This window comes from Chiloscyllium punctatum, chromosome 4, assembly GCF_047496795.1.
Source record: "Chiloscyllium punctatum isolate Juve2018m chromosome 4, sChiPun1.3, whole genome shotgun sequence".
NCBI lineage: Eukaryota > Metazoa > Chordata > Chondrichthyes > Orectolobiformes > Hemiscylliidae > Chiloscyllium > Chiloscyllium punctatum.
The window spans coordinates 1,553,644-1,574,298 of NC_092742.1; the positions used below are offsets into that span (position 1 = coordinate 1,553,644).

General features: G+C 42.5%; 1 protein-coding gene across 17 annotated transcripts in view; it reads left to right on the plus strand.

Annotated features, from left to right (window-relative positions):
* Positions 1 to 20,655, plus strand: part of pomt2 (protein-O-mannosyltransferase 2) — a 259,016-nt gene that overhangs the window by 16,599 nt on the left and 221,762 nt on the right. For 15 of the 17 annotated variants that reach the window (XR_011960401.1, XR_011960400.1, XM_072567928.1 and 12 more), the window contains 2 exons: positions 3,914 to 3,998; positions 17,169 to 17,273. Coding sequence is in view for 15 of the 17 variants with exons in the window: in XM_072567928.1 (XP_072424029.1) it covers positions 3,914 to 3,998; positions 17,169 to 17,273 (190 nt within the window). In the remaining 2 variants the exon portion in view is untranslated. Of the gene's footprint in view, positions 1 to 2,099; positions 2,703 to 2,811; positions 2,977 to 3,913; positions 3,999 to 17,168; positions 17,274 to 20,655 lie in introns of those variants that run through there. The other 2 variants (XM_072567932.1, XM_072567934.1) reach the window with 2 other exon arrangements.

A 20,655-nucleotide genomic window follows, 5' to 3' on the forward strand; every position in this document is an offset into this window, starting at 1 on the left:
GTCCTTTTTCACAGTAAACACCGATGCAAAATGTGTGGCGTGGCGTGGGTGGGGTATGGTAGCTTGCAGTTGGTGACATTTCCATATATCTACTGCCTTTTGCTTTCATGGTTGAGAGTTTGGAAGTTGCTATCCAATGAACCTTAGTGAAATTCTGCAGTGTATCTTACGGATATTACATTCTGCTGCTATTGACCATTACTGATGGAGATAGTGGATCATTAAGGATGTGGAAGAAAGTGATGACTGCAGGTGGTGGAGATCAGAGTTGAGAGTGTGTTGCTGGAAAAGCACAGTTAGTCAGGCATTATCCGAGGAGCAGAAGAATTGGCATTTTGAACATAAGATCTTCCTCACGAATGAGGCTTGTGGGCCAAAGTGGGCTGAGAGACAAATGGGAGGGGGGTGGTGGGCTGGCGAGAAGCTAGCTGAGAATGTGATAGGTAGATGAATGTGTGGGTGAAGGTAATTGGTAGGAGAGGAAGGTGGAGTGGATAGATGGGAAGGAAGATGGACTAGTTGGACAGGTCGAGAGGGCGGTGCTGAGTTTTAAGGTTGAATCTGGGATCAGGTGGGGGGGGGGGGGAGAAGGGAAATGAGGAAACTGGTAAAATCCGTATTGATCCCATGTGGATGGAGTGTCCAATGCGGAATATGCGTTCTTCCTCTAGGCATCAGGTGGTAATGGTTTGGAGATGGAGGAGGCGCAAGACTGCATGTCCTTGGGAGGGCAAGTTCAAGTCTTCAGTCATGGGCGGTGGGTTTGTTTCATGCGTGTGTACCAGAAGTGTTCTCTAAAGGGTTCCGCAAGTAGGCATCCTGTGGTGCCAATAAGCAGGCGGCTTTTTTGAACATCGATGGAACTACACATATCAAGGCCATAAGATATAGGAGCAAAATTAGACCACTTGGCTCTGCCATTCGATCACGGCTGATATGTTTCTCAACCCCATTCGTCTGCCTTTTCTCAGTAATGCTTGATCCCATTACCAATTAAGAACATATCTATCTCTGTCTTAATTACATTTGATGACTTGGCCTCCACAGCCCTCTGCGGTAATGTGTTCCATAGATTAACTACTCTGGCTGAAGGAATTCCTTCTCATCTCAGTTCTTAAAGGTTGTCCCATGACTTTGAGGCTGTGCCTTTGGGTCCTCGCTTGGCGTCCTAGTGGAAACATCTCCACAACCACTCTATCCAGGCAAGTGGGGAGGATTCCATTGCATTCCAACTTGTTTCTTGTAGATCGTGGAAAGGCATCAAGCGGAAAATGAGTTTCTTGCAGTATGTTGCAAGCTATTCTTGTAGCCACCGTATTTATATGGCAAATTCGTTCACTTTCTGGTTAATGGTAACCACTGGGATGTTGTTAGTGGGTATTCAGAAAAATAATGCCATTTTATTGAAGGGAGAATGTTGAGATTTGTTTCTTGTTGGAGCTGGACATTGCCAGACATTTCTGTGATGTGATTGTTACTTGCAACTTGTCAGTCCAAACCTTTATATTGTCCAAATCTTGCTGCATTTGGCATGGGATGCTTTAGCATCTGAAGAGCTATAAATGATGCTGAACATTGTGCACTCATCAATGAACATCCCTGCTTCTGACTTCATGATGGAGAGAAGGTAATTGATGAAGCAGCTGAATATGGTTGAGCCTAGGGCTCTACCCAAAGGAAGCCATATCAAAGTTCTGGAGCTGCAATGACTGACCTCTAATAACCACAAACATCTTTCTTTGCATCAAGTACGACTCCACCTGAGAACAGAGAGGTTTCACTGATTCCAGTTCTGCTCGGGTTCCTCCCATCACCTTTGATGATGGAAAGTATACTGACTGGGTAGTAATTGTTGGTTTGGATGTGTCCTGCTTTTTGTAAAGGGAGAAAGTGAGGACTACAGATGCTGGATATCAGAGTCGAGAGTGTGGTGCTGGAAAAGTACAGCAGGTCCGGCAGCGTCTGAGAAGCAAGAGAGTCAACGTTTCCTGGTGAAAGGCTTGTGCCCGAAGCGTTGATTCTCCTGCTCCTCTGATGCTGCCTGATCTGCTGTGCTTTTCCAGCACCACACACTCGACTGCTTTTTGTAGATAATCATATGGTGGCAATTTCAACATTGATAGATAGCTGTTTGACTCGTGGGGGCACAGCTAATTTTGAAGCACAAGATTTCAGTACTATTACAAGAATGTTGTGAGTTTCTTCACCAATCAGTGACTCCACACAAAAGAAACCCCTGAAAACAATCAGATTACCTTAAGGCTGGCATTTGTGATGCTGGGAACCTGACCAGGCTAAGAATGATTGCTGTCTTCTATTTTGGCTAAAGATTGTTCATCTCAGTCTCTGGAATCATTCCAGTTGTTCCTCAGGATTGTGTCCAAGGCTCAACCATCTTTGATGACCTTCCCTCAGTGTAAGATTGAAGGCAATTAAGTGATCTAAGGACACTGAGATTTAGCCTGGTTAGGGTGGAAAGGCAGATTGGGAATTCACTGCAGGCTTGGGTGGAAGACTTCTGACTGTTACAGAACCTTATGATTTGTTTCAATAAGAAATCTTGGAAAACTTTTTAAAATTTGTCCAAGTGATGTAAGCATTGCTGGCATTGCCAGTCTCTATTAGAGTGGTCTGAAGTTGCAGGTCCGTCAAACCAGCTAAGAACTGCAAATTTCTTTCCCTAAAGGGCATTAGTGAATCTGGTAAGTTTTTGTGATCAACTTTGGTGCCATAGTTGCTTGGAGTGACTTTAGATTTTTGAAGTGGCAACATATGTATCATTGACAAAATGTACTTGTAAAAACTCTTTAGGGCTCTTTGGACACCACTTTTAAAACAGTCACCTCTATCCCACTGAAGGTCAAGGGTAGCAGAAGAATTGGAACACCACCCCTTTCAAGTTCATTCCAAGGCATATACCACCGTAACTTGGAACTCTATCAACATTCGTTGACTCGCTAAGTTTAAATCAACTAGGTAAAAACAAGGACTGCTGATGAAGGGCTTTTGTCTGAAACGTCAATTTTCCTGCTCCTCAGATGCTGCCTGACCTGCTGACCTGACCAATTTTCCAGCACCACTCTAATCTAGCTAAGTTTAAATCCTGGAACTGTTTTCTGAACATTACTATGGCTTCCCTCCATCATTGCAAGTGCTCAACCACCAGGCCAGAATATACCTGTCTTTTTCTTTTGTTGACTTGCCATATCGAGGCAATTTTCCACCTTGTTGGGGAGGTGGCAGTGCAGTAGCTACATTGGAACAGCTTGGGTAATGATGCAGCTAACTTTGGAGCATCAGTGTTAGGTTTTGTGACCATTATGTTATCTGGGACATATAGCTTTTGCTGTACCCAATTTCTTCAGTCCTTTCTTTGTCATGTGGAATGAATCAAATTAACAATGGTGGTTGGTACTGATTGAATCTCTGATCATGGAGTTCTGGAAAAGATGCACTCAAATTTAGGATATAAGGACATGTTTCTTTTTTCATTTGAAAGTGAGACAACTTAATACCAATGGTCCTATCCAGTGAGGATGGGAACTCATCCATTTTGAAAATCACCTGAATGACATTTGTAAGCCAAGTGTCAAGATCAAAAATATTGAAACTTCTTAAACGATGAAGACCAAAGATTTGTTAGGAATGAGAATTATTTTTTAAAAAGGGTTGGATTTTTCTTATCTGGATTAGTGCAAGGGCTGACTGAAATACACGCAAGCATGGTCAGATGGAACTGTTGTCTATGAACAAAAACTGTGCGAAGTACTTGCAGGATGGACGTTGTCGGATTGGAATGATTTTGTTCTCATTCGCATGCAGACTCCCTTAGCTATGCAAGTTAAGTTAATGATTAATCTATGGGAAAGAGTATATTTGAAATCCAGTGTCATATTATGTTTTATCTTTGCAGTTGGGATGAAACTCACTTTGGAAAAATGGGAAGTTACTACATTAACCAAACGTTTTTTTTTGATGTTCATCCTCCACTAGGCAAGGTATGAATATTTTTATGTATACATATAGAATTAACAACAATACATCATTGATTGCGGATGTATTAGCTACTGTTTTGTATCTTTAATGATCATGTATTTTAAATATTCCCACAACCTGAAATATTTTCTCTACCTCCTACTCTTTCCAACCCATTCATAATGTTAAATGCACTCAGTCATCTCTTTTGAAGACACTTTTTGGAAAACCAAAGTTTGTGAATGGCTGAAATCTCACTTCTGGTGCCATCTTTGTAGCCACCTTTATTGCTGTCTCTGATGCTATTGTGTCCTGTTGATTGTATAGTGATCTGCTTTGTGCACAGCAGTGAGTGTGACTTGCCTGACTCCTAAGCACAAAATGACTTGACTGCTTTTTTTAATAGATATTTTTATTGAAAATTTAACATATTTTTACAAGTTTACAAATAAAAAAAACCCAAGTATAAACATTGATATACAATTAAATCTTAAATAAATAATAACCAACATTTAACAAAAGAAAAATAACGGGGGGAAAGGAAACAAAACTCCACTAACGACTAATCTAACCTACAACTAACCAGAGTGTATAATCAAGTCTCTTACATTATTCAAATAAGCGAAAGAAAAACCGACAGTTAACACAGAAATTGGGTAGTGAGATACATGCTGGGACGTATTAACATCAAATCGTAACAAAACCCGTATTCGTGCAGGATTCCTCTCCCAAGGGGCCCCGGACCAGCCAGGTTCACCATCTCAATTAAATAAAAGCCCTTGTTAGGATGGCCGAAATATCTGTATTTATATAATTCAAGAAGGGCTGCCATATTTTATGGAATAATGCAGTCTTTTGGTGCACCATATTTGTAAAGAAGTCAAGGGAAATACATTCCATAATTAATCTGTGCCAATTTGAAAGTCCAGGGGGTCCCTCAGCCACCCAGTTTACCAAAATATTTTTCCTTGCACAGAAAGTGAGAATAGAAAATAATCTCTTCCCGTGCATATCCAGGGAGGGTACGTTCATAAAGCCCAAAAGGAGAGATACAGGGTCCACTTTAATTTCCGTTCCTAAAATTTCTGTCAGAGCATTTGCTATTTTAGTCCAGTATCTATGGATCTTATGACAGGTCCATAGGCAATGTACAGGAGTGCCCACCTCTTTTACATTTGGGACACATTGGAGATGTTCCTGCCTTAAATTTTGCCAATCGATCCAGTGCTATATGGGCCCTGTGAAGTACCTTCAGCTGGATAGCCTGAGTTCTGTTGCAGATGGTGTTTCTTCTGGCGTTTTCCCAAATGTCATTCCACGTTTCTATAGAGATTTCTAGTCCCAAATCCTGATCCCATGTTTTAAGCAGATTGTCCATATCTCCCGATACTTCATCATGTAGTAAATGATAAATAGTACTGACGGAAGATACCCCCATTGGCCATAGCACTCTACGTCCTCTATCTGATTGATAAAGACTATCTAGTAAAGCAGTCTCCTTCTGTATATAATCTTGAATTTGGAAGTATCGAAAGAGGTCTCCATTAGGTAATCCAAATTTCTGATGCACTGTTCAAAAGACATCAGGACCCCTTCTTTAAATAGGTCCCCTAAACATGAGAATACCCCTGGATCTCCACAGTTTAAAAGTGGTATCTGTAAGCCCCGGTTGAAATCCCCATGCTCCCGCGATCGGAGCATGGGGGATGTTTTATGTGAGTTGCCCTCATTTTGCCACAATATATTCCAAGCTTTAATTGTGTTTAGTATTATAGGGTTTTTACAGTGATCCGTAATGATTTTCCTCTTGTCTGAAAGTAAAAGGTTAATAAGTGGGCATTTTACTTGAGAAGCCTCGATGTCCAGCCAGATTGATTGTGGGTCAGACAAGACCCAATCAGCTATGTAATTTAATAGGGAACTTAACTGATATTTCCTAAAATCTGGGAGGTCCAATCCTCCCCTTGCCTGTGGAAGCTGTAGCTTCTTCAGCTTAATGAGGGGCCGTCTATGATTCCAGATAAAGGAACCCAGCCAGCCATATAATTTACATAGAGTCAGTCTCGGCAGCGTCATCGGAAGCATTCTCATAGGATATAGGAGACGGGGCAGAACATTCATTTTAATTAGTGCTATTCTACCCAGCCAGGAAATTGGAAGGTCTCCCCATTGCTGGAGGTCCTGCCTTATCCTTTCCAGTAAATGCACAAAGTTAGCTTTGTATAACTGACCAAATACTGGGGCAATAAAAATGCCTAAATATAAGAAACCCTCCAGGGACCACCGAAAGTGAAAGTGGGATCCATCCAATAAGTGGGATATACTAGCAAGGCCATCCATTGGCATAGCCTTCGATTTTGAGAAATTTATTTTGTAGCCTGAAAAATACAGTGTATTAATAAGTTGGATTAAGCGAGGCATGGACATCAAAGGATTACTGAGCAATAGAAGAACATCATCTGCATAAAGAGTAATTTTATGTTTACCTATACCAATCTTCGGGGCTGTTATATTAGAGTCAGCCCATTTAGCTTCTGCTAGTGGTTCAATTATTAGCGTAAATAGCAATGGCGAGAGAGGACATCCCTGAAGGCAGCCCCTACCCACACTGAAGCTATCCGAACCTAATCCATTGGTAACCACAACTGCTTTGGGATCACTATACAATGTTGAGACCCATTTGGTAAACACCTTTCCAACGCCAAACCTTTCCAATGTGTAAAACAAATATGACCGTTCGACCCTATCGAATGCCTTTTCTGCATCTAATGAGACTACTACTCCTGGTATCTTTCCCTGATGGCAGGCTTGAATCACATTCAAAACCCTTCTGACATTATTGGATGATCTGCGGCCCTTAATAAACCCTGTCTGATCCTCCTGTCTAATATGTGGCAATACCCTTGCTAGCCTCAATGCTAACGTTTTAGAGAGGATTTTAAAAACTACATTTAGCAAGGGTATTGGTCTGTATGATGCACAATCTTCTGGGTCCTTTCCTTTAAGGATAGGAGAGATATTTACCTCTTTCAGCGAAGGCGGGAGACAGCCCTGACTGTATGAATAGTTATACATGTCCATAAGTGGACCAGCCAATATTCCTGTAAATTCTTTATAGAATTCAGCTTGAAAGCCATCTGGGCAAGGTGCCTTACTACTCTGAAGTTTTTCTTGGATAATTAGGGGAACATTCAAGACCGATACTTGTTCTGGAGTTGGGTCTGGAAAGGTCAGGTTTTTAACAAATGACTGCATCCTCCTAGTCCTGTCTTCGCAATCCTGCGATTTATATAACTCAGAATAAAATTTTTGAAAGATTGCATTAATCCTTTTACGATCATGAGTCAAAATACCTGTACTTTCCTTGATAGACGTGACAGTTTGAGGGGCCTTCTTTTTCTTAGCAAGAAATGCCAAGTATCAACAGGTTTATCACCAACTTTGTTTTGTTTTGCAAATAATATTTCCCTCTTAGCCGTTTGGGTAAGCGTGGTGTTTAAAGCTGTCCTAAGGGCCGTAATCCTTTACAATTTGATAATAGAAGGTCTATCAGTGTATGCTGTTTCAGCTGCTTTTAAGCAAGCTTCGAGCAGAAGCTGTTGTTCTCCCTTTAATTTTTTCTGGGTCGCTGAGTAGGAGATGATTAAACCTCGTGCGTAAACTTTGATGGTCTCCCACATCATTGATGGGTTGCTAGCTGTACCTGAATTAATTTCTAAAAATGTTTTAAATTCTTGAGAGAAGTACTGTACAAATTTACTATCTTTCATCAGGAAGGGGTCCATACGCCAGTGCCGAGGAGATGTCCCATTGTTCCTCGCCTTGATTTCCATATATACAGCAACGTGATCGGAAATTGCTATACTGCCTATTTTACAGCATGATATGGAATTTTAAAAAATCGAGGGGGCAAAAAACATATCAATTCTGGGATGACATTTATGTGGATTGGAGTAAAAAGAAAAATCTCTGCCTTGTGAATGAAGGCATCTCCATACATCTTCTAATCCTAATTCTTTGTTCAAATCCACCAATTGTCTAGATCTGGGAGATACTCCTGCAGTACTCTTGGGAATCCTATCTATTTCCGGATCCATAATACAATTAAAGTCTCCCCCTATAATTGTATGATGAGCACCGAGAGCCATCAATTTTGAGAAGGCTTCTGTTATAAATTTAAAAGGATGTGCCAGGGGGCAATACAAATTTAAAATCCCATATTCCTCTCCATTTATAAGGGCTTTAATCAGAATATATTGTCCAGATTTGTCTTTTATCTGATTTAGGATTTTGGAAGGGAAATTCTTCCGAATAAGAATAACAACTCCCCTGCTTTTTGAGCTAAAAGAAGAAAAAATGGCCTGATCAAATCCACCCTGTCATAATTTCAAGTGTTCTTTATCCAACAGGTGTGTCTCCTATAGAAGAGCTGTATCAACCCTTTCTTTCTTGAGGTTTGATTAATATTTTCTTCCTTTTGACTGGCGAATTACTCCCCTTCACATTCCAGGTGCACCACTTAACCGACTGATCGACCATAATCATCCGGGCAAATCCGAGACCCCTCGGGAGGGGAAATCCTATCCAGAACATCCCGAGCATAGAGCATATAAATTTCACAAAAATAAAAGCGCTCTAATACTCTCACAACAGTATAATAAAAATCTATTTCTAAATAAAAAAAATATACAATGTATTTAAATGGAGATTTTCCCCCCTTGTTCCCAGGGGGTATCACTTCCTTTCCAAAGGTCCATCGTATCCTCTCCCAACCAGTGCCCCACCCTTGACCCAGGCGCTCCTCAGTAGGATGAGGAGAATTCAAATATACTACAGAGCTAGAGTTAACAGTGAGCACCATACCCCCACCCACACCAACATCTGGATATATTTGGTAATGTTAATACCATGTATAAACATATATAACTATAAAATTACAACCTCAACAAGTAATAATTAAACATAATAATACAAAGTAAGAAGGGAAAACAACCCTGCTCCTAAAGACAGATAAAATAGGATAAGGTAACCACCTCCCCCCACCAACGTTAACTAGACCCCCCCCCGGCAAATAAAAAAAAGGGGGAGAAAATCGTTAAGTAGAGAACAAATAAATAAATCCCTCTCCCCACCTCCCAAGATAATATTAAACAGCAGGGTGAAAAAAAGGGATTAATATATAAAAAAAATGTAAACTGGAGTGGGGGGAAAGCAAAACAACATCAATTAACTCTTACAATTTATCTAAGAGAGTCCAAAAATTCCTGAGCCTTTTCTGGCAATCCAAAGTTATACACGGACCCTTCATGTTTGAAGCGTAGCGTCACTGGGTAACGCAAGGAATATTTAAGTCCCTTAAACACTTCTTCGCTTCATTAAACACCTTCCTTTTTTGGACCAGAGCTGGGAAAAAGTCCTAGAATAACATGATCTTGGATCCTTTATAGATCATGGCTTGGGGATCTTTACCAAGATTTCTGGAGGCTTCTAGGGAGGATCTACCTCTCCTTTGTGGCTCTGCAGCCGGAACAGGACCGGGCGGGGGACGCTGGTTCGAGCCGGGCCCGCGTATTGCCCATTCCGCCCTTACTTGGCCTGATCCAGCCTCCAGATTTAAAAGCTGTGGAAGCCACTGTTTGAGAAATACTGTAAGCTGGCCTTCCTCTTCCTGTTCGGGAAGTCCCAGCAAACAAATATTTTTTTGACGACCTTGATTATCGAGGTCATCAGTGTGATTCTCTGAGGTCCGGACTCGCTGTTCGAGAGTCTGGATCTGATCCACGGCCGATTGAGCTGTAGTTTCGGAGGTCGCGGCCTTTAGCTCCGCCCCTCTGACGTGGCGCTCAATTTCCTTGATGTCTCGGTCACGCTTCTGTAGCACGGCTGAGAGTAAGTCCCATCAGCTTCGGGACTCTTCAATGAAAGCGTCGATCTTTGCATCCAGTTTGGAGATGATTTCCACGAGGCTCGCCACTGTAGGTAAGTCCCCCAGGGCAGCTGCGGACGCCTCTGCTGCAGCTGGAGAGGGTGGGGGAGGGGTTCCTGCTTGCTGAGAGCTGCGGACTCCCTTCCCTTTAGTCACTTTTACTGGAGATTAAATTGTTTAAATTCAATACTAAGCAATTAATTAAATTAAACAGCTATTTTAAATGATTTGGTGAGTGTGGTGGGGGTGGGTGACCCACTTTGCCCAAGTCTTGGGAGTAGCACTGTAGACTCAGACTTGCTGGGTCGCCGCCATCTTGGATCCACTTGACTGCTTTTAATTTGTGTATCCTTAGACCTTATTACTACTTTTAGTTAAGAAAACCAGAAGAACTCTGGATGCTAGAAATCAGAAACAAAAACAGAAATTGCTGAAAGAAATCAGCAATGTGGCAGCATCTGTGGAGAGTACTCCGAGTTAATATTTCAGGTCCAGTGATCCTCCTTCAGAACCCTAACCCTGGGCTGTGAAGAAGGGTCACTGGACCCGTAATAGTTACTCTGCTTTCCAATCTGCACAGCTACTGTCTTTGCTGTTTGAGTTCAAGCATCTCTGGAAATTGTGTCTAAGAAACTCACAAACAGTGAAATTCACAGTTGACTTTGGAGGAACCTGTGTGGGAGAGTACACAGCATGACAGTAGCTAATTGCAAAGTTGCATATTTTAAAGTGTAACCTTGCTGTTCATTTTATTTCGTAAATATACAATAGTGAGTCAAGTGGGTTCTTCTTTGATGATATGTTTTATTGAGATGTATCTCTTGATTAACTCTTTAAAAAATATAAAACATAGGTACTTGGTTATCCTGGAGCAATGTTCTTCAGAGCAGTAAGACTGCTAGTTTCTGGGTTTGTACATTATTAAAGTTTAATGATGGCCTTTAGTAGAGTGATATGCTCTTCCTGTCAGTTAAGGGAGATTAGGGAGTTTCCATGTTACTGATGATTATGTAAGTGTGTTTTGTTGCAAATCCTGTCGGATTGTATGGATCGCAAGGTTTGTGAAGGTTTGTAGCTCAGGTTGAGGTTTAGGGTGTAGGTTTGCTCGCTGAGCTGTAGGTTTGATATCCAGACCCAGTATATCCCATGGACAAAACCAACGTCATCTACAAAATTCCATGCAAGGACTGCCACAAACACTACATAGGACAAACAGGAAGAAAGTTAGCCACCAGGATACACGAACACCAGCTAGCCACAAAAAGACACGACCCCCTCTCCCTCATAGCCCTACACATGGATGAAAAAAACCACCATTTCGACTGGGACAGTCTAAGCAAAGACATGTCAGAGATTTCCTAGAGGCCTGGCACTCCAAACACAACGCCATAAACAAACACATAGCTCTAGATACCGTTTATCAACCCCTCAGAAAACGAACAGGAAATGACATCACCACAAACCCCAGGAAACCCATCCAGGCCAAACATATAAATAGAAAGCAGGAGACAACAGCTTTGCTTCACTTGGAGGTCGCCACGGATGATGTTACCTAGTCAGGTAATGAAACGTCTGGATATCAAACCTACACCCTAAATTGTATGGATCAGTTGAAGTGGCAGTTAGAGGCAGCGAGGAATTTACAGGAGTTGGCTGTTATAGTAAGGGAGAAAAATTGTGGATACGGTCAGGTAGATTGGTTATCTCCAGAAAAGGTAGGAGGGGGAAGGCAGGTAGTACAGGAGTCTCCAATGGCTATCCCCATCTCAAACAAGTATGCTGTTTTGGAAAATGTAGGGACTGATAGACTCTGAGGGGAATGTAGTAAGAACAGCCAAGTTTCTGGTACTGAGACTGTCTCTAATGTAACCAGGGGTATGTCAGATTCCAAATGATCATTTGGGATAGGGGACTCTCTAGCTAGAAGCACAGATGGATGTTTGTGCACCCGCCAATAGGAGGGTGTATTGCCTTCCTGGTGCCAGGATTAAGGATATCTTACACAGGGTGTGGAATATTCTCAACGGGGAGAGAGACCAGCAGGAAATTGTTATACACATTGGAGCTAATGACACAGTAAGAAAAAATAATGAAATTCCAAACGAAGAGTAAAGGAAGTTATAGAGTCAGATGTACAGCACAGAAACAGACTATTCAGTCCAACTCGTCCAGATATCCCAAATTAATCTGGTCCCATTTGCCATCGCTTGGCCTGAATCCCTCTCAACCCTTCCTATTCATATTCCCATCCAGATGCCTTATAAATGTTGTAATTGTACCAGCCTCCACCATTTCCTCACACCCCACCCTCTGTGTGAAAAAGTTGCCTATTAGGTCCCTTTTAAATCTTTCCCCTCTCACCCCAAATTTGTGTCCTCTCATTCCGGATTTCCCCCAACTCTGGGAGAAGACCATGCTTATTTAGCTATCCCATGCCCCTCATGATTTTATAAGCCTTCTATAAGGTCATGATTAGATTACTGGCAGTGTGGAAACAGGCCCTTCGGCACAAGTCCACACCGACCCGCCGAAGCGCTAACCACCCAGACCCATTCCTCTACATTTACCCCTTCCCCTCACACTACGGGCAATTTGGCATGGCCAATTCACCTAACCTGCTCATTTTTGGATTGTGGGAGGAAACCGGAGCACCCGGAGGAAACCCATGCAGACACAGGGGAGAATTTGCAAAGTCCACACTTTGAGGCAGGAATTGAACCAGGGTCTCTGGCGCTGTGAGACAGCAGTGCTAACCACTGAGCCACCATGCTGCCAAATCACCCAGCCTATTCAGCCTCTCCCTATGGCTCAAACCTTCCAACCCTGGCCACATCCTTGTAAATCTTTTCTGAACCCTGTCAAATTTCACAACATCCTTGTAGGAGGGAGACCAGAATTGCGCACATGATTCCAAAGTTAGGTAGGAATCTAAAAAGGACGTCCTCTGGTAGTAATATCTGGATTATTCCTAGTGCTCTGAGCTAGTGAGGGTAGGAATAGGAGGAGAGAGTAGATGAATGCATGACGTAGCAGCTGGTGCTGGGGAAAGGGTTCACGTTTTTGGATCATCGAATTTCTTCTGGGGTGACCTGTGAAAGAAGGATGGATTACAACTGAATTGGAAGGTGACTAATATACTGGCAGGGAGATTTGTTAGAACTGCTTGGGAGAATTTAAACTAGTAAAGTGGGGGATGGGACCCAGGGAGATACTGAGGAAAGAGATCACTTGGGAAAATGAGGCAGTCAAACAGTTAGAGCAGGCAAGAACAAAGAAGAGAACGAGGTAGGACTGATAACTTAAACAGCATTTATTTCAGTGCAAGAGGCTGAACAGGGAAAGTAGATTGACATCCCGTTTCTGCATTCCCGCATCAGTTGAAGCAAACACTCAGACACACAGTATGGCTCTACCTTCTTTACTTATATTCCAAGCCATGGCAAGAGAGTGATCATCCATATACACAAGGGCATGAGTTCTCGGTCTTTCAAACAATGGTCCAAGGATGTGCAGGTCAGGTGAATTGCCCATACTAAATTGCTCATAGTGTTAGGTGCATTAGTCAGAGGGAACTGGGTCTGGGTGGGTTACTCTTCGGAGGGTCGGTATGGACTGGTTGGGCCAAAGGGCCTGTTTCCACACTGTAGGGAATCTAATCTAATCTAATCTTTTTAATGAATTTGTGCAGTCACTTACAGGGAGCAACATCCAAATAAGGCAACATCTACATTGATTGGGTGACTATTACAATCAGCAAGCATCAACGGGCGGATTAATCCATTTGGCATTATGCAGTGGATATTCTTTACTTCGATAAACCACTACCCTTGTTTTCAGCACCTCATCGTTTACGACAAGTTCTTATCTGTTCGTGAGTTTTGAGAAGATTTGTGACTCCAGTTGTGCTTCTGGATGTAGGTTTGCTCGCTGAGCTCGAAGATTCATTTTCACGAACCCTCCAGCTCAGAGAGCAAACCTACATCCAATTCTTATCTGGTCAAAGTCATGCCAGCTGAACCTTTGTCAAGCAGCCCTAAACATAACTCTTTCCCTACCTGCTCACACTTTATTCCCATTCTTAAGATGAACTTTGGGCATGATTAGGAACATGGGCCTGGGATATCATAGCAATTACAGAGACGTGCTCAGGGATGAACAGATCTGACAGCACCCTAGTTCTAAACTCCCCTACCTCACCCTAGTTCTAAACTTCCAGCTCAGTAACTGTCCCCATAACTTGTCCGGACTTGTCCTACCTGCCTATCTTCTTTTCCAACTATCCACTCCACCCTCTCCTCCTTGACCTATCACCTTCATCCCCTCCCCCACTCACCCATTGTACTCTATGCTACTTTCTCCCCACCCCCACACTCCTCTAGCTTATCTCTCCATGCTTCAGGCTCACTGCCTTTATTCCTGATGAAGGGCTTTTGCCCGAAACGTCGATTTCGAAGCTACTTGGATGCTGCCTGAACTGCTGTGCTCTTCCAGCACCACTAATCCAGAATCTGACAGCTTCATGTTCTGTGATAGAAATGCTATAGGAAGGATGGAAAGGGGGTCAAGAGAGGAGGGGGAGTGGCGTTTTTGATAAGATATAACATTATCGTTGTGCTTAGGGAGGATAATCCTGGGAATATGTCCAGGAATGTTATTTGGGTGTGTTGAGGTTCCTTTTTTTTTAAGACTGTGAATGGAATGAGAGACAGAGACAGTAAAAAGGCCTCCAGCTGTCTTTATTCAGAGAACTTGCTGTTACGGGTTTCTGAGCTGAAGCTACGGCATTGAGTGGAAGTGGCTTTCTTATACCATATCATAACAGGCAGCTCAACGTTTTCAGAATACAAGTATTAATACATTAATATGTTTAACATTTGCACAGTATAGTTAGTGGATCACTAATGTACCTGGCATTTACAGGATGCTGTTACCAGTTCATTGAAATGATTCTCCTTTCCATGGTTTTGATAGTTTGTTTTTTTTTCTGTAAAATACTTGAAACTGACAGACTCAGGCAGGTACTTGAAAATTGTCTGTTCTGTTAAGTGATTTAGACCATATGTATATGCTCTGCGGTTACCCCGCTGCTGTGTTCAAGAGCGTTTACTATGCTAGATGGTCATGCCTATCTGCTCTCTTTAGTTCTCTTTGTATCACTGTTGTTGCTGGAATCTTTGATTCTGATCGAATGAAGTTTCCCTGATTCAATTAATTTAATTCTCCCATTATTCTTTCTTGCCTTGTGGGTTTCTGCTGAACTGCAGTAATGGGTTGTTTTAATTTGGCCTATCTTGTGATAGTAAAATATAATACCGAACTGCGTTTTATAAATGATTGAGTAGGGATTTATGAATGAGTAAATATGAAGTATTGTGAATGGAGGGACCTGTAATCTCAAATCGCACAGGTGGAACTGAGAAATAAGAAAGGGATGATCACCTTATTGGGATTGTATTAATCCCCCCCCCCCCCCCCCCCCCCCCCCCCCATAGTCAGCGGTAAATTGAGACGCGAGTTTGTAAGGGGATCTCAGTTAGCTGTAAAATAATAGGGTGGTTATGGTGGGGGATTTTAACTTTCCAAACACAGACTGAGACTGCCATAGTGTTAAGGGCTTAGATGGAGTTGAATTTGTTGGGCGTGTACAAGAAATATTTTTGATTGAGTATGTGGATGTACCTACTAGAGAACATGCAAAATGTGACCTGATGGGAAAGGTGACTGAGCTGTCAATGGGGGAATACTTGGGGGCAAGCAACTGTAATCATATTTATTTTAAAACAGTGATGGAAAAGGATAGACTGGATCTAAAAGTTGAAGTTCTAATTTGGGGTAAAGCCAATTCTGATGGTGTTAGGCAAGAACTTTGTAATTTTTATTAATGACTTAGATGAGGGAGTCGAAGGGTGGGTCAGTAAATTTGCAGATGATACAAAGATAGGTGGAGTTGTGGACAGTGAGGAGGGCTGTTGTCGGCTGCAGAGGGACTTAGATATGATGCAGAGCTGGGCTGAGGAGTGGCAGATGGAGTTCAACCCTGCCAAGTGTGAGGTTGTCCATTTTGGAAGAACAAATAAGAATGCGGAATACAGGGTTAATGGTAGGGTTCTTGGTCAGGTGGAGGAACAGAGGGATCTTGGGGTCTATGTACATAGATCTTTGAAGGTTGCCACTCAGGTGGATAGAGTTTGTAAGAAGGCCTATGGAGTATTATTGTTCATTAGCAGAGGGATTGAATTCAAGATTCGTGAAGTGATGTTGCAGCTGTACAGGACTTTGGTTAGGCCACAGTTGGAGTACTGTGTGCAGTTCTGGTCGCCTCACTTTAGGAAAGATGTGGAAGCTTTGGAGAGGGTGCAGAGAAGATTTACCAGGATGTTGCCTGGAATGGAGAGTAGGTCGTACGAGGATAGGTTGAGAGTTCTCGGCCTTTTCTCGTTGAACGGCGAAGGATGAGGGGTGACTTGATAGAGGTTTATAAGATGATCAGAGGAATAGATAGAGTAGACAGTCAGAAACTTTTTCCCCGAGTACAACAGAGTGTTACAAGGGGACATAAATTTAAGGTGAAGGGTGGAAGGTATAGGGGAGATGTCAGGGGTGGGTTCTTTACCCAGAGAGTGGTGGGGGCATGGAATGCGCTGCCCGTGGGAGTGGTAGAGTCAGATTCATTGGCGACCTTTAAGCGGCATTTGGATAGGTACATGGATGGGTGCTTAATCTAGGATAGAAGTTCGGCACAACATCGTGGGCCGAAGGGCCTGTTCTGTGTTGTATTGTTCTATGTTCTATGTTCTTAACTTTCAAAAGCTGATTGGGGGCAGATATTCGCAGGTAAAGCGAATGCTGGAAAATTTGAAGCCTTCAAAATGAGATAACCAGAGTCCAGAGACAGTATGTCTCTGTTCAGGTGAAAGGCAAAGCTGATAGGTGTAAGGAATGCTGAATGACTAGAGAAATTAGGGGTTTGGTTAAGAAAAAGAAGGAAGTGTATGCCAAGTATAGACAGCAGAGATTGAGTGATATGGACGAACTACCGGCAAATGGGACTCTACTAATTTAGGATATCTAATTCTTAGGGTCTGTTTCCGTGCTTGACATCTCTGTGACCCTATGAGTCTCCACAGGTACTGGCAGACCTGAGCTTTACCAGCAATTTCTGTGTTTTTTTAACTATTTTTAATTGCTTTGCTATCCTTGATCACATTTGTTCCTCACTCAATTGCTCTTCCTCTTCATTCAGTTTCTTTTGATTTTGCATTCCTAGATGTTAATTGGATTGGCAGGATATCTGACTGGATATGATGGTACTTTCCCATTTAAAAAACCTGGAGACAAGTATGGCCACCACCACTACTACGGCATGAGAGCGGTAAGAAGTATTAGCTGGATAAACAGAATATTAGCTGGATAAACACTAAGAAAAATGATTTTAAAAATCCAAAAGAAATGCAAACAAAAAATTGTCCAAAAAGAATATTTAGCCACACGAGTCATAGTTACAAGGAGAGACTGAGCAGCCTGGGATTATGTTCATTGGAATTTAGAAGAATTAAGGGGGAAATCCTGTAGAGATTCATAAAATTATGATGGGAGTAGATCAGATAAAAGTATAGAGGATGTTTCCACCGGTGAATGAAACTAGAACAAGAGAGCATAGCCTTAAAATTAGGGTGAGCAGATTTAGGACCAAATTGAGAAGGAACTTCTGCACCCAGAGTGTTGTGAATCTGTGGAATTCCATGCCCAATGAAGCAATTGAGGTTTCTTCATTAAATGTATTTCAAGCTCAGGTAATCTTTTCAACAGTAAAGGAATTAAGTGTTATGGTGAGAGGGTGGGTAAGTGGAAGCCCTGATACAGAGCAGGCTCGAAGGGCCAGATGGCTTACTCTTGCTCCTAGTTCTTATGTTCACAGATCCCTCAGAAAGAAGGGAAGTGAGGCACACCAAACAGTGCTCATAATTGGATGCAATAATAATGTTCTTTATGCTTAATGTTGCAGTTTTTGATTTTTGTTTAAATCAAACTTGGTGCCGGAAAAGTTAACATGGATTTTCTTAAGCACGAATCGTGATTAGCTGACTTTCCTAAGCACTGAGGTGATGAAGAGAATTGACAAGGCTGCCACTTTTGATGTAGTATTGGATTCCAAAAGTCCCACAAAACAGATCTGTGAGAAACATGAGTGAGTAACAAGAATGCTGAGTATGGGGCTAATGGTAAGATTCTTGGTAGTGTAGATGAACAGAGAGATCTCTATGTCCAGTTACATAGATCCTTGAAAATTGTCACCTGGGTTGAGAGGGTTGTTGAGAAGGCATATGGTGTGTCAGCTTTTATTGGTAGAAGGATAGAGTTTCAGAGCCATGAGGTCATGATGCAGCTGTACAAAACTCTGGTACGACCACATTTGGAGTATTGCGTACAGGTCTGGTCACCGCATTATAGGAAGGATGTGGAAGCACTGGAAAAGGTGCAGAGGAAATTTACTGGGATGTTGCCTGGTATGGAGGGAAGGTCTTACGAAGAAAGGCTGAGGGACTTGAGGCTGTTTTTGTTAGAGCGAAGGAGGTTGAGAGGTGACTTAATTGAGCCATATAAGATAATCAGAGGTTTAGATAACTTGGACAGTGAGAGGCGTTTTCCTCAGATGATGTAAGCTAGCACAAGGGCTTTAAATTGAGGGGTGATCGATATAGGACAAATGTTAGAGGTAATTTCTTAATTCAGTAGTAGGAGTGTAGAATGCACTGCTTGTTACAGAAGTAGGCTCAATAATTTTACAGGCATTTAAATGGTCATTGGATAGGCATTTGGACAAGAATGGAGTAGTGTAGGTCAGATGGGCTTCAAGGAGAAAGTGAGGACTGCAGATGCTGGAGATCAGAGCTGAAAATGTGTTGCTGGAAAAGTGCAGCAGGTCAGGCAGCATCCAAGGAACAGGAGAATCGACATTTCGGGCATCAGCCTGAAGAAGGGCTGATGCCCGAAACATCGATTCTCCTGTTCCTTGGATGCTGCCTGACCTGCTGTGCTTTTCCAGCAACACACTCTTAGCCACTGACTCCACACTTTAGGAAAGAAGGTATTGGGCAGAATGCATAAAACATTTATGAGAATGGCCCTAGAGATTAGAGAGAACTTCAGATAGATGGAGAAGTTGAGACTGTATTTCTTCACCGAAGAGAAAATTGGGAGGAGATTTGAGAAATTAAGACGTATTCAAAATCATGTGTGGACAGTGTACATGGAATAGGTTGTTTGCATTGATGGAAAGATTGAGAACCAGAAAGCCTAGATTTAAGACTCTTCAGGAAAAGGAACATGAGTACACCCCTTTAGCCCCTCAAGTCTGCACCCTCATTCAATGGGATTATTGCTGATCCAAGATTGCTTATGCCCACCCTTCCCCTCTTTCCCTATGATCCTTGATTCCCCTAATGATAAAGAATCAATCTACTTCAGCCTTCAGTATACACAAGAGCTCTGCCCCCATAGAGTTCTGTGGCAAGGAGTTTCAGAGGCACTTAATGCTGCATTTTTTCAACAAAGTGTGTTGCATTTTTTTAGTTTTTGAATCTGTGCATTGTTAGAGGCAGGAATGGCTTTTCATAAGATGATTTGCTTTTCCACTGAGGTGTAGGAGATCAGGCAGATTTTGAATGTTCGTGGAGTCTATGTCTAAAGGAAGTGTTTTTGGTTGCGAATCCTATCCAGCCGCATGGATCATTTAGAGCAACAGTTAGAGGCAATGGCGAGTTTACAAGAGCTTGGGGGTGTAATGCATGGCAGTTTTAGGAAGGCAGAGACACTGCAGATACAGTTAGGTAAGATGGTTGACTGTGAGAAATGGTAGGAGAGAGAGCCAGGTAGTGAAGGAGTCTACCGTAGCTATCCCATTTCAGAAAGGTATGCAGCTTTGGATACAGTTAGGGGTGGAGGGTGGATGGCTGAATAGATGGTGTTTTAGTGGAGTACTGAACCCACAGCCAGGTTTCTGGCACTAATGTAACAAGAAGTACGTCAGGTTCCGGGTAATCGATTATAATAGGGGACAGTCGTCTGGGGCACAGACAAATGTCGCATTGCCAGCTGCAGAATCAGGATCGTGTGTTACCTCCCTGGTGTTGGGGTTAATGAGTAGGTGCACAATATTCTGAAAGGGGAGAGAGACCAGCAGCAGGTTGTTGTGTATGTTGGTACCAACGACATAGCTCAGGAAAACAGATTCTGCACTGGGAATATGGAGCAATTAGGCAGGAAGTTAGGTCCTCGAGGATAGTAATATCTGGGCTACTACAGGGCCAAGGGCTAGCGAGATAGCAATAGGAGGATAGAGCAGATTGATGCATAGCTGAGGAGCTGGTTCATTGGGCAAGGATTCACATTTTTTGGACCATTGGGATCTCTTCAGGGTAAGGAATGATTTATATAGGAGGGATGGAATCCACTGGAGTTAGGGAGCCAGTATTCCTACAGGGAGATTAGTTAGTGCTACTCTGGCCGCTTTCAACTAGTTGAAAGGGGAGACAGTGAGTGCGTGGGGACCCAACACCCACAAACAAAGCTGGATTAGAACATTATTTCAACGAGTCAACACACACTGCAGCACAGAGGAACTACGCAGACCAGAGGAAAATCACCTATACTGTGTATTCAAAAAGAATGGGTACCCAATAAACACAGTCCACCAATTTCTCAGCAACAAACCCAAACAAGCAGACAAAACATGCCCAAAAACCATAGCCACT